This window comes from Rhamphochromis sp. 'chilingali' (assembly GCF_963969265.1).
Source record: "Rhamphochromis sp. 'chilingali' genome assembly, chromosome: 2".
Classification (NCBI taxonomy): domain Eukaryota; kingdom Metazoa; phylum Chordata; class Actinopteri; order Cichliformes; family Cichlidae; genus Rhamphochromis; species Rhamphochromis sp. 'chilingali'.
The window spans coordinates 37,037,245-37,050,081 of NC_137930.1; the positions used below are offsets into that span (position 1 = coordinate 37,037,245).

At 39.2% G+C, this 12,837-nt stretch overlaps 1 protein-coding gene across 2 annotated transcripts in view; it reads right to left on the reverse strand.

Moving 5' to 3' along the window:
* Positions 1 to 12,837, reverse strand: part of tcf4 (transcription factor 4) — a 257,661-nt gene that overhangs the window by 179,323 nt on the left and 65,501 nt on the right. For both annotated transcript variants that reach the window (XM_080867581.1, XM_080867580.1), the window contains exons 5-6: positions 4,738 to 4,793; positions 2,251 to 2,326 (exon numbers count right to left, since the gene is read on the reverse strand). In XM_080867581.1, the coding sequence (XP_080723707.1) occupies positions 2,251 to 2,326; positions 4,738 to 4,793 (132 nt within the window). The remainder of the gene's footprint in view (positions 1 to 2,250; positions 2,327 to 4,737; positions 4,794 to 12,837) is intronic.

Below are 12,837 nucleotides of genomic sequence, written 5' to 3' on the forward strand. Positions count from 1 at the left end.
CCCCTTTGTGAACTTTGCTTTTAAACACTTGTGCGTGCATATATTAAAACTTTAACACGAGTCCTCGAGAGGCTTAGGCAAGTTTAAACTCCACCTAATGACATGAACAAAATTAATAAAATGTTTGTCATCATTTTTAATTAACCACCACTCACGCATCTGTCTAAAATCCATTAACCACTTGAAACCAGACTTCCATGCCCTCTAAAATTATAACATTTATAAATCGGTTAAAAAAATATCAAAAGGGGCTCTTTTTTTTTCTTTTACAAGTTTAATTTCAGCACTTTAGTTCCACTGCGATGTTTAAACAATAGGTTCAGGGAAGATCTTTTCCTGTTTTTTATATGATTGTACCCTTGTGCACAATGTCAGACTCATGAAAATATAGATGTCCCAGTTTAGTGTGAAAGAACTTAACTGAGCTAACAAAGCTCTAGGCTCAACACTAGTCACCGTTGAGTACAAGCCAAGCCTTACTGCAGAACATCAAGCTGGACCTCACTAATGCTTTTGTGGGTAAACGGGAGCAAATTCTGACATGATGCAGAAACCATGAAATTCAACGTGTGGAGGCTGCTAGAGCACCACATTACTGCCACCTGTTTTGGGCACATATGGCCATTAAAGTAATCAACACACTTTTGTTGGTTAAGTGTCCTTATACCTTTGCTCATAAAATGTGAAAACAGGTATGGTCAGTCCCATAAATTCCCATTTTAAAATGCTCAACTTTACAGTATAAATAAATGACCATCTATCCATTTTCTTCCAATTATCCAGTTCAGGGTCACCGTGGGGCCTGGAGCTTATGCCACCCATCACTTGGCAAGTGGCAGGGTACACCCTAGACAGGTTGCCAGTTTATCGCAGGACGAATACTTAAGTCACTTTTCTACTAGTACCTACTTGACTCATTTTGACTCAACTCCTCTCAGGTTTAAGGGACTTCCATTAAGTGGCAGTACCTGGTACCCGGTACTTGTTTAGGACCTAGTCAGCCAGATTTCCAACTGAGCTAGGGAGTGACATCATTTGATGAGTCATATGAGCAACTCTTCCACAAGAATCAGACCTGGCTTTTTTAAAAATCGAGGTGCATATAAATTATGTCATTGGACTCTCAGGTGGCATTGCAAGAGCAATCCCACCCACTTCATGTGGCACTTATTTAAAAAAAAGAAAAACAACCAAAACCAAGTATCAAGTCAGTTGTGGTAACCACTACACCACTGTTCCACCTTACAGATTAACAGCTTGCTCCAAATAAGTTTTAGTGTCACCAGCCAATTTACCCCCTTCTTAAGAAATGTGGTCAGAGTTTTTGTTGTGCAGCATTTTAGTGTAATTGTCTGACAAATATTTGGTTTGTTATTGGTTAACTGCAGTAAGAGACCAGAGGTGAGTGTACTTGTTTTGATAAGTGAAATTCTAGTATTTGATTTCTATGTACCCTGCTAATCAAGCTTACTGATCTACCTAAGCTAATCTCACCCTTCTTGTCTAAATATTGTCACAGCTCCAAAATGCACAAACCAATTTGAGACATCATGGTAGCTATGCCCATCTTTTATGTGTAGCCAAAGAAATATAGGAGAAAAATGCACAAACAGCACATTTTTTTTTAACTCTGTCACTTCGAGTGGAGGGTTTAAGATTCAGTGCATCACAAGTGTGAGCTCACTCAAAACTAATGAGAAGAAGCACAAGAGACAGAGTGGCAGAAAAAGGCAGGTAGAGTCAGATAGCTGAGAGCTAACATCTTCCATTTTTGATGCATCCAGTCAAAGGTAATTAAGCTCTGTTTAGTGTGTGTGTGCATGTGTGTGTGTAAGTACATCTGCACGTGTGTGTTTCAGTGATTATATGCCTGTGTGACTGTGTGAGAGGAAGAGAGAGAGAGGGAGAGAGGCAGATTATCTGTGTCAGTGGCCATTTGCTCACAACTGGCGCCACATCGAAGAGAGCCAGAGGCAGAGAGCATCATGGGTAAATGAGCACACACTGCCTGGCGTTTTTCCACACAGCGGGCCAAGAGAGGAAAGAGAGAGAGAAATTGCATGCCAGATGACCTGTCTCCTCCAGTGTACGCTAGTGTTTCACTAATTCTCCGCAGGCACACGCGCACACAGTCAGGACCCGACAAAGCTGTGAATCTAAAGCTGATGGCTAGAAAAAAATGAATTGCAAAAATAAATGAATAAAAACAAATGCATGTACCCATGCACACACATTTAGCTTGCACCATACCTGTTACCCTGGAGTTGGTGTACGGAGGTGAAAGGCTGTCATGTGACGTCATGTACTGAGACCCATCGGCATAACTCTGAGGAGGGAGACAGGACATCTAGTTAGCAATGCAAACAGCATCATCTGTAGCATTACAAGTAGAAATAGTAGTCCTTGAAGTTGTAGAGACAACACTGGATGACTGACACTTTTACATTTTCCAGTGTACATGGTGTATACAGCAGTGTATAGTTCAAAATGTTTGGAAATATGTATGAAAACTAAATGTGAAGCTGTAAGTTTAACAACGTGTGATGGAGCTGCTTGTAGGCAGGTTATCTGTCTAAGTTTGACCACAGCAAGCGTAGAAATTAGCACTCTTAGCAGGAACATGACATGCTCCGTTTCCATAAATGTTGAATACTTGACGAAAAACACAACAGCAATGACAGGAAGCAAAGCTAAAGACGTGTAACACAGGTCTCCTGCCAAATCTAAACACAGGAAGTAGAAATTTGTGCAAACTGGTAGTAGTGAAGACAGGCTGAAGACAATTACAGGCTGAATCTGCTGCTGAGATGCTCTTGATGGAACTTCATAAAAAGCTTCAGCCTCTTCTGTACCTATCTGTATATTGATATTCAGTATATTTACTTCTTGGCAGATAAAATAAGTAGCTGGTAAAATGGTGGAAAGAGTTAAAAGAAAAAATACTGGATTTCTTCAGATGGTGACACAGGACAAACGGTTATCATAAAATCTATGATAAACAATTATTAAATGTGAATGTAATGTAATGAATGTAATATTCACAGCTTGGTACTGTTTCTATGCCCTGCTGCTATTGTACAACAGTTTAGTTCATCTCTGAGGTCAAAGTCATCAGTGATGATGAACCCAACCTTAAAAGTAAAAAGTTAAAAAAAATAAGAAAATAGTTTTTGATGTGTGCAAGTTAGAATTTTTGTATTTTCTTCATTCCCCGATTGCCACGTTTAGGGAAAAAAAATACTTATTCTGATTGTACGGTGTTGCGTTTAGGATTATGGATGTGGTCACTAACAATGACTTAGGCCTCAGATGGATAGCTCCGATCCTCTTTAGTACACATTGCCTGCTTGCCTTACTACAATATACTCTCAGTTTTAATCGAAAGCTTATAAAAACATAGAAGAATCATGTCGAAGACTGGGATATACAATAGTCCCTCGTTTATTGTGGGAGTTACGTTCTAAAAATAACCCGCAACAGGTGAATTCGGTGAAGTAGCCAACTTTACAATCATTATAGATGTTTTAAGGCTGTAAAACCCCTCATAACACACTTTATACACTTTTCTCAGACAGGCATGAACATTTTAACACTTTTCTCTCTTGCTTAAACACTCTCACAGTTCAAACCTAAGAAAAATAAGTCCAGTATTATAGAATGAAAACAAAGGCACCCGCTGTTGCCTTTTACCGTGCAAAACGTTTTGTCGATGGTTGTGTTCGTTGGGGAGAAAATTTACAAACATACAGTACAGCACTTCAGTGTCACAGTGTTAGCAATCGAAGCATGCAAAATTGCACAAAGAAAAATCTGCGAAACAGCGAGGCCGAGAAAGGTGAACCGTGTTATAGCGAGGGACCACTGTATTACTAAGTGAGCATTTGTTTGTGTAGCCAGTGTGTTGAATGTGAAAGAGAGGGGCAGGTGCAAACTAAGTGACAGGGGTTAGATTGTCGAGGCCGGACGACTGCTGCCATCAGCTGTGATGAACTGTGGTTCAAAGAGGGGCACACAATGAACCAGGGCCTGGGTGCTGAGGGATACCATAATAGACCCATTTCTGTAATATACTCACATATCTATATTATTGCTAATATATATTGTAATCTATCTATATCACTAAGCACTTCTGGATGGATGCAAACTGCATTTCGTTGTCCTGTACCTGTACATGTGCAATGACAATAAAGTTGAATTCTATTCTATTCTATTCTATGTGCACTAAGAAGTCTGATCCACCAAAGCTACAATTCACAGCTTACAGGACCTGGAGGACTCTCATAAGATGCTGTAACTCTTTAGGCTTAAGAAGAAAAATGGCGCCAGGAAGTTTGAACCCAGAGCCTTTTTAGTGTGTCGTTGCTAATATACAATTATCACTTTGGAACTAGAATGTACCTTTTTGGCTCGTTTAAACAGTCAAATACCTTAATTTGAAAATGAAAGGCACATATGTGATCAACAGTTCAAACACTGTTGTTGTTTGGTGCTTAAGATCCAAGACACTACTGTACAAGTGGCTGAGAGTTCCAGCACTTCAAGGTTTTGATGGCCATTAAAAATGTCTGTTTGAAAAACAGGAACAATTCTAAGGGGACAAAAAAAGTGAAAAGGTCCCTGCCAACAGGTTGTTTCAAGACACGTACAGTGCATTAGTCATGAAATGATGAATGTTATGAATGAAGGCAAACACATCAGCTTTAGTAATCATTATTAGCGGTTATTGTAATTTGTTACCTTGGAAGAACGACTTCCACTCGCCCATGATGCTGCACCCGTCCTCTCCTCCATATCTGTGAGACAGGGAGAGAATGATGGTTATTTTTTTAAATGACCAAAGAAAACACACAACACACAGTACTGAGAGTACAAAATTCAGTGTCCAAAAATTATGTGTTAATCAGCTAGCAAGAAGCAGATAGATGAAAAAATATTGAAAAAATGAAATAATAACAAGTTAAAAGAAACACTTTTCAGCGCTTCATTGTACATGATGTTCTAAAACACACAGTCGTTTCGTTTATACTTGACATATTAAATATCTGCAGTCCTTAGTTTTGCATTTTAATCACTCACAATATCAATCAATATCTTTCAGCACTTTTATATTACAATTGTAATGTGTCTATAATCAACCACAGCAGCGTAAATCATTATATCACCATTCCCCAAGTCATTAAACGTTATTGATTATGATTGCAGAGCCTTTAATGTGTCTCAGGAAAGTTTAATGGTCCTTTAAGCCTTCTGCGGACCACTAATATCTAACAAACTGGATTAGGAAGTTATATTTTACAAAAGCTCAGAGTGTTGACTGAGGGGTCACAGGTAACCTATGAATGGCACCAGGTTCTGTAGGGTCATGATGAATTCTTATTCCAAAGGTTGACCACATGGCACACTGCAATCATCCTCTATGGACATTGTATGTTTATTCCTATTACAGTTTTTTACAGACGCTAGGACACATTTCTCAATACTTAAGTCACTTTTGCAAAACTCCTCACACAGTGAGCACAACAGAAGTCTATGTGGGCTAAACTGAGGATCAGTTATCATTGTTTTGGCACAAAATGCATTCAATGACTACATCTCTCAAATTTCATGAATTATCTTCTCACTCAGACACAACAACTGCCAAAAATCTTTGTACGTACAGGACATTTTGCATGTACTTACATACTGTTTTCAAAACTGTTAAACTTATGGTCAAAACAATAACACAATGCAAAACTTAAAAAGACAGCAAAATTCAACAGCAATATTTTATTGAAACATATTTTAAATCTAAAAATGCAGTTTAACCAGCCACAGCTGATTCTCATTGTAGATGAACATCTACACAGGTGTTACTCCTTCAATTTTTCAACTCCTTCAATTCTGGCAGCCAGAAGATTCTTTCCTAGGTGTGTTGCCCTAGATGACATAAGATGTGATGTGGATGAGAACCTGTGGCCAAATGGAGAAGACCGAGTAGATTAGCATTACTATTGTATGTGTATCAGTGGATGGTGTGTATACAAATTCTTGTATTTTGGGTTACTTAGTGCAAAAAAATAAAAATACATAAACAAATATTAACAAATTCTGCATGATGTCTGATTCATTCCAGTAACATATATTGAAATTATAAACAGAGATGTGTCCTTGTTTTACACAAGAAAACACTGTGTAATGCTACATGTTGTTAGTGTTTTTTAGGTCATTGTTTTGTGGGTGACAAAGTGTGTTTGTCGGCTGTCAACCTTTGCTAGTGTTCTGGAAGAATGAGTTTATTTGAGACCGGAATAAAGTGTTTTGGTAGTTGTAGTGCATTTTGAATGTGAAATGAACCGCTTTGCCAAGCTGACGGTCAGTTAGGAGGATTGTGTGAAGAGTTTTGCAAAAGTGACCTAAGTATTGTGAAATGTGTCCTAGCGGCTGTAAAAAACTGTAACAGACTAGCTTTAGTTTAGTCAAAGTTAACCAGACCTTTACTATAGAGCTGTGACGCTTACAAGGCTAACATCCAAGGGCATAATTTGACGATTTGTTGGTGAAAACAAAGGTCAAGAGACATCAACATCAACAGAGAGAGGAAGAAAGGAAGGGATACATGACAGGTAGACCGGTGCATTCAGGTCGCATAAAATGTGCAAATGCTGCTCTCTCACACACACACACACACACACACACACACACACACACACACACACACACACACACACACACACACACACACACACACACACACACACACACACACACAGCCATCTCATGCATTGTAATGCACAAATCTCTCTTCAATAGGCTCTTCATTGTGTCAGTGTGTGTATAGTGAGCAGCTTACATTCATTGTCGAGTCATTTGGAATGTCAGCTTATCTGTGTGTGTGTGTGTGTGTGTGTGTGTGTGTGTGTGTGTGCGTGCGTGCGTGCGTGCGTGCGTGCGTGTGTGTGATTTAGCACAACAGAAATAAACTGGTTCAGTTACAGAAAGCCTTTTGGAATTAAGCCAAACGTCCCCACCTTGACTAAGGTACCTTTGGGCTATGACTTTGTATAACAGATTAGAACAGACCAGAATATAATAGAGAATAAAACTTACGACAGTTTGGAGAAATGACAAAGAAAACACTTGATGGCAAGCGATTGGCTTTTGAAAAGCAGTAACACATATTCAATAATGAGTTGGTCTGAGGGAGTGTGTTTGATGACCAGGTGGATATTTTCAACAAACACCTGATGAACACTCGATTTTATTAACACATACATGGAAAACGGATAAGACACTATATTTGTACAAATGCAGTTTGTCATCAATCCATGAAAATTTAGGGAACTTGTTATAATTAGGTGAATTTGGGCAAACTACAGGGTGGGCCATTTATATGGATACACCGTAATAAAATGGGAATGTTTAGTGATATCAAAGTCCGGTTTGTGGCACATTAGTATATGTGAGGGGGCAAACTCCTCAAGATGGGTGGTGACCATGTTGGCCATTTAGAAGTCGGCCATCTTGGATACAACTTTTGTTTTTTCAATAGGAAGAGGGCCATGTGACACATCAAACTTATTGGTAATGTCACAAGAAAAACAATGGTGTTCTTGGTTTCAACATAACTTTATTCTTTCATGAGTTATTTACAAGTTTCTGACCACTTATAAAACGTGTTCAATGTGCTGCACATTGTGTTGGATTGTCAATGCAACCCTCCTCTCCCACTCTTCACACACTGATAGCAACACCGCAGGGGAAATGCCAGCACAGGCATCCAGTATCCGTAGTTTCAGGTGCTGCACATCTCGTATCTTCACACCACAGACAATTGCCTTCAGATGACCCCAAAGATAAAAGTCTAAGGGGGTCAGATCGGGAGACCTTGGGGGCCATTCAACTGGCCCATGAAGCCCAATCCACTTTCCAGGAAACTGTTCATCTAGGAATACTCGGACCTGGCACCCATAATGTGGTGGTGCACTATCTTGCTGGAAAAACTCAGGGAACGAGCCAGCTTCAGTGCACAAAGAGGGAAACACATCATCATGTAGCCATTTCAAATATCCAGTGGCCTTGAGGTTTCCATTGATGAAGAATGGACCCACTATCGTTGTACCCCATAAACCACACCAAACCATCACTTTTGTTGTTCCAACAGTCTTGGAGGGATCCATCCAATGTGGGTTAGTGTCAGACCAATAGTGGTGGTTTTGTTTGTTAACTTCACCATTCACATAAAAGTTTGCCTCATCACTGAACAAAATCTTCCGCGTGAACTGAGGGTCCTGTTCCAATTTTTGTTTTGCCTATTCTGCAAATTCTGTGTGCCGATCTGGGTCATCCTCGTTGAGATGCTGCAGTAGCTGGAGTTTGTAAGGGTGCCATTTGTGAGTAGCTAATATCTGCCGAAGGGATGTTCGACTAATGCCACTCTCCAGTGACATGCGGCGAGTGCTACGCTGTGGGCTCTTGCTGAATGAAGCTAGGACAGCCACTGATGTTTCTTCATTAGTGACAGTTTTCTTGCGTCCACATTTTGGCAAATCCAACACTGAACCAGTTTCACGAAACTTAGCAAGCAGTTTGCTAACTGTAGCATGGGAGATGGGTGGTCTCGTAGGGTGTCTTGCACTGAAATCTGCTGCAATGACCCGGTTACTGTGTTCACCAGATATCAACACAATTTCGCTCCTCACGTGTTAACCTCTTCGACATGTCAATGGCTGTGAACAAAGAGAAACTTGTAAATAACTCATGAAAGAATAAAGTTACGCTGAAACCAAGCACACCATTGTTTTTCTTGTGACATTACCAATAAGTTTGATGTGTCACATGGCCCTCTTTCTATTGAAAAAACAAAAGTTGTATCCAAGATGGCCGACTTCTAAATGGCCAACATGGTCACCACCCATCTTGAGGAGTTTGCCCCCTCACATATACTAATGTGCCACAAACAGGACTTTAATATCACCAACCATTCCCATTTCATTGCGGTGTATCCATATAAATGGCCCACCCTGTACATTTGGAGCTTAATGGCTTTAGGAAAACCAGTTTAACAATTAGATATAGAGAACAAGTATTAGGTCAGAAGGTTTTTTAAGCACATGCTGGATTTAAGGTAATTAAGGTAAAAGATTACATTTAGGGAACTTACATTCCGTCAGATTTAGGATGGATTCAGGGAACACATCTGCAAATTTAGACAGTTTATATTTTATCACTCAGACTGACAGATAATACATTTGTTTGACCAGATTGTGGGAATTGAGACGTGAACCGATGTAATTAGGAGACACGCAACTTGCCTGGAATAAGGGGAACACACACTTGATCAGACAAGCAATGTCCAACTATGAAGAACTCAAAAGGAGGTATAAAGATGTGGTCTTAATGCACAAATAAGATTTTGCAATTAACTTTAGAAAACTGGAGGTCCTTGGCTTTGACGTCTTGAGGTAAAGTTGTTGAGTTGTAAAAACAAGAAGTGTAAATATTCTGTTATTAGAAATATGTCTATCATCGTTATTGAGATTTATATTAACTCATTCACTGCCATTGACGTCTATAGCCGTCAATTGCAGTGAATGAGTCAATGGGTTTAACTCATTCACTGCCAATGGCTGGCAGTGAATGAGTTAAAAGGGAAGCTAGTGAAATATTAACTTGTGGAGAAGGGATGAGATTAAACTAAGCGTCCACTTCTTCTCACGCCTTTTCAATATGTATACTGATTCAGAATTAGTGAAATGATATTTGAGTGTTTTTTTTCTCATTTTCTTCTTCCTAAATGACTTTCTGTTTATTTGAAGAACATAACTTAAACATGGTTGGTGTAGTAGAATGGATAAGCAGATTTTGGGAACTTAATTAAGGAATTTTAGTAATTTTGTACCCATAAGGGGAACAAACACTGCATTATTAATCATTAACTAGCATGATTTGGAGGTGTAGCTCTGTAGTATAGCGGTTAATACTTTTGTTTAATGTAAAAGAGCTCCAGTTCGAGATTGGGAGAAGCCATAATCCCCTGGGAGATGCTGTCAAGAAGCTGAGTAGTTTGATCTGATGAATATATAGTGATTCAGTTGGATTCTTTACCTGAAATAAAGAAAAAGCTAAAGTGGCTTTATATTACATGTCCTGGTAAACAGTTGTTTTCAGGTAACCAGAAATATGATTCTTTATATGTTTTATTTCTTTGGTAATGCATATTTCTGTCCAGCAAATAAGGTGCAGTTTGAAAAAGGGAATGAGAAGAAGGAAAAAAGAAATTAAAAGTGAAGAAAGGTTTGAAGACTGCTGGTCCTGATGAGGTAGAAATGGTGAAGATGGGGGAAAAAAGAGGAAGAGGAGTACAGCAATTAAAGAATGCATCTCTGCTCATTGAAAACTACAAAGAAGGGAAGATTGGATGAGAGGGAGGCGAGGAAAAAGAGGAGAAAAAATACAAGTTGGGTGTGCAGAAGTTGAAAGATGTGGCGAAGGAAGAGAGAAGGAGGAGAGAAGGAGGAGAGAAGGAGGCGTCCATGTGTCCTGCACCTGATAAGGCTCCGATTGAGGGCTATAAATTACACAAGAGAGAGGGAGAGAATTTACACACAAGCAGGGAAACACACACTGAAAAGCACAGAAACATACAGCCCTAACCCTCCATTTCTCCCTCTCTCACACACACGCACACACAGTGCAGGTTATCTATCATCAGTTAATGAACTTAGACTGACAGACAGCTCCATGTCTCTCACACTGATCCTATTAAGACCTGCCTGACACAAAACAGACTCCTATTAATACAGTTACCCTATGTGTGTGTGTATATGAGTGTGAATGTGTGTGTGTATGAGTGTATATGAGTGTGAGTGTGTGTGTGTGATTACTGAGGACAAAAACAGCCCTGTGCCCAAGTACTACCATTGAGCCAGTCTTTGTATTCCATGTGAGTGTTGTTTTTGTTTTCTAATTTTTTTTTTGGCAGTAAAATACAGTTAACCTGGTCACTAGAGAACCATGTAGGGTTAGGGTTTGGTTTTGGTTAGTGTTTAGCATTGACTAGTTGGATAGTTTGGAAAGACCGTAATACTATATTTATAATGTAAAATCGTGCTAATTTGTCTATATTGGATGTGCCTGAAAGAAAACCCAATCAAAATCAAACCTATATGACCATCACTGACCTAGTGGATGTTAATATGCTAATTTAAAAGGGCTGATTTTCAGCTTTCAGTCTCCATTAAAGCAAAATCCTTCAACTTAAAGACAACTAGCTCAAATCCCAGCTTATTTTCTTGAAGCTACAATTTAAGGATGTCACCAAAATCAGTCCCATACACACAATTGAAAGGCAAAAGTTTTGCTGTATTAAAAATCATAATGGCAACCAACACACAACCAAAGCAATCTCAAGGAGGGTTTTTTTGTTGTTGTTGCAGTAACCTCTTTGGAAATAATTTCACCCAGCAATCTTCAGCAACCATTCAGTAATTGGTTGCAGAATAGACATTTTTCCCTCGTGGCAACTGGTTGCAAACATGTCTCTAGACCTGTGTAAATGATGCCTTAGATTAGACCCCACATCAGTGCTTCCCAGAGTTTAAGTAACAGACACAACTCAACATCAGATGCTCAGGCTGCATAAACCAGACGTTAATAGCTAAATTGTTGCAAATAATTTTTAAGAAGGCCAGTAAGAGAGTGAAAAGCATAATTCCTTGGACTTAAAAATTAAAAGCATTTGAATGAATATGTCTGGGTTAACTGTATTAGCCACTTTCAGGGAGAAACTTTTGAAATAACTGACCAATTCTACTCTGTGGCACATAGCTTTAAAGATTTCAGTTTCCTGGCACACACAGAGGAAATGCACCACGAACAAACGTGTTATATATGTAATGATGTAATGGCATGAAGACTCACACAGATACACACACACACACACACACACACACACACACACACACACACACACACACACACACACACACACACACACACACACACACACACATACACACACGTGTTGATTAAGGTAATAAATGGCCTCTGATTGACAGAAATGAGGACAGTGGTCGTGCTGTGAGAAAATCAAGCGTATGGGTGTGCACCTGTGTGAGCTCTGTAGGCTCACTGTTCTCATCTGGTCTCCAACCAAACTCTATAATTAACTATAGGCCTTCCCCAGCCCCAATATACAAATGTCAAACAGTGTGTGGTGATCAGAAACAGAACTATTGACACATTTATTAATTTAATAAAACGTGCACGCTCAAAGACTCAAATAATCCTAAAATGATCTTTAAAAAGATAACTGTCTTATTTTTGTTATGAATGAAAATCATTACCTGGTGTCGATTCAACAACGACAACGTAGAACAAGGTAACGGAAAATCATTTGTTCCCAGAGAAGATTTAAAGAAAATAAAAAGCTGATTGGCAGTTTTGTGATCATCATATTCACTGGAGATACTCTTAAGACTCTCTTTTAGTCAAACTCAGCTGTGTAATCAAACACTTTTACACCTTCTCAGTTGGGAACATCTCAAACAGAACCTCTCCCAAGGTAAGCCATAATGAGTTGTAAAAGCCTTAAAGGCAATTTTATTTTGGAATTGACTTGAAACGTGAGAGCTGCACCACCAAGTGAAAATCAAACCAAATCTCATGGTAACTGATTTTTGTTTGGTAGAGCCCAGTGGACATATCCAGTTGGTTCTGAACAAATGGCCAAGGCGCTAAATTGCTGAAGGCACCCACACACTGTGATATTTTAGCAATGTTCTGATGCATGTGGACTTGATTATTACAGGGAGTGCAGAATTATTAGGCAAATGAGTATTTTGTCCACATCATCCTCTT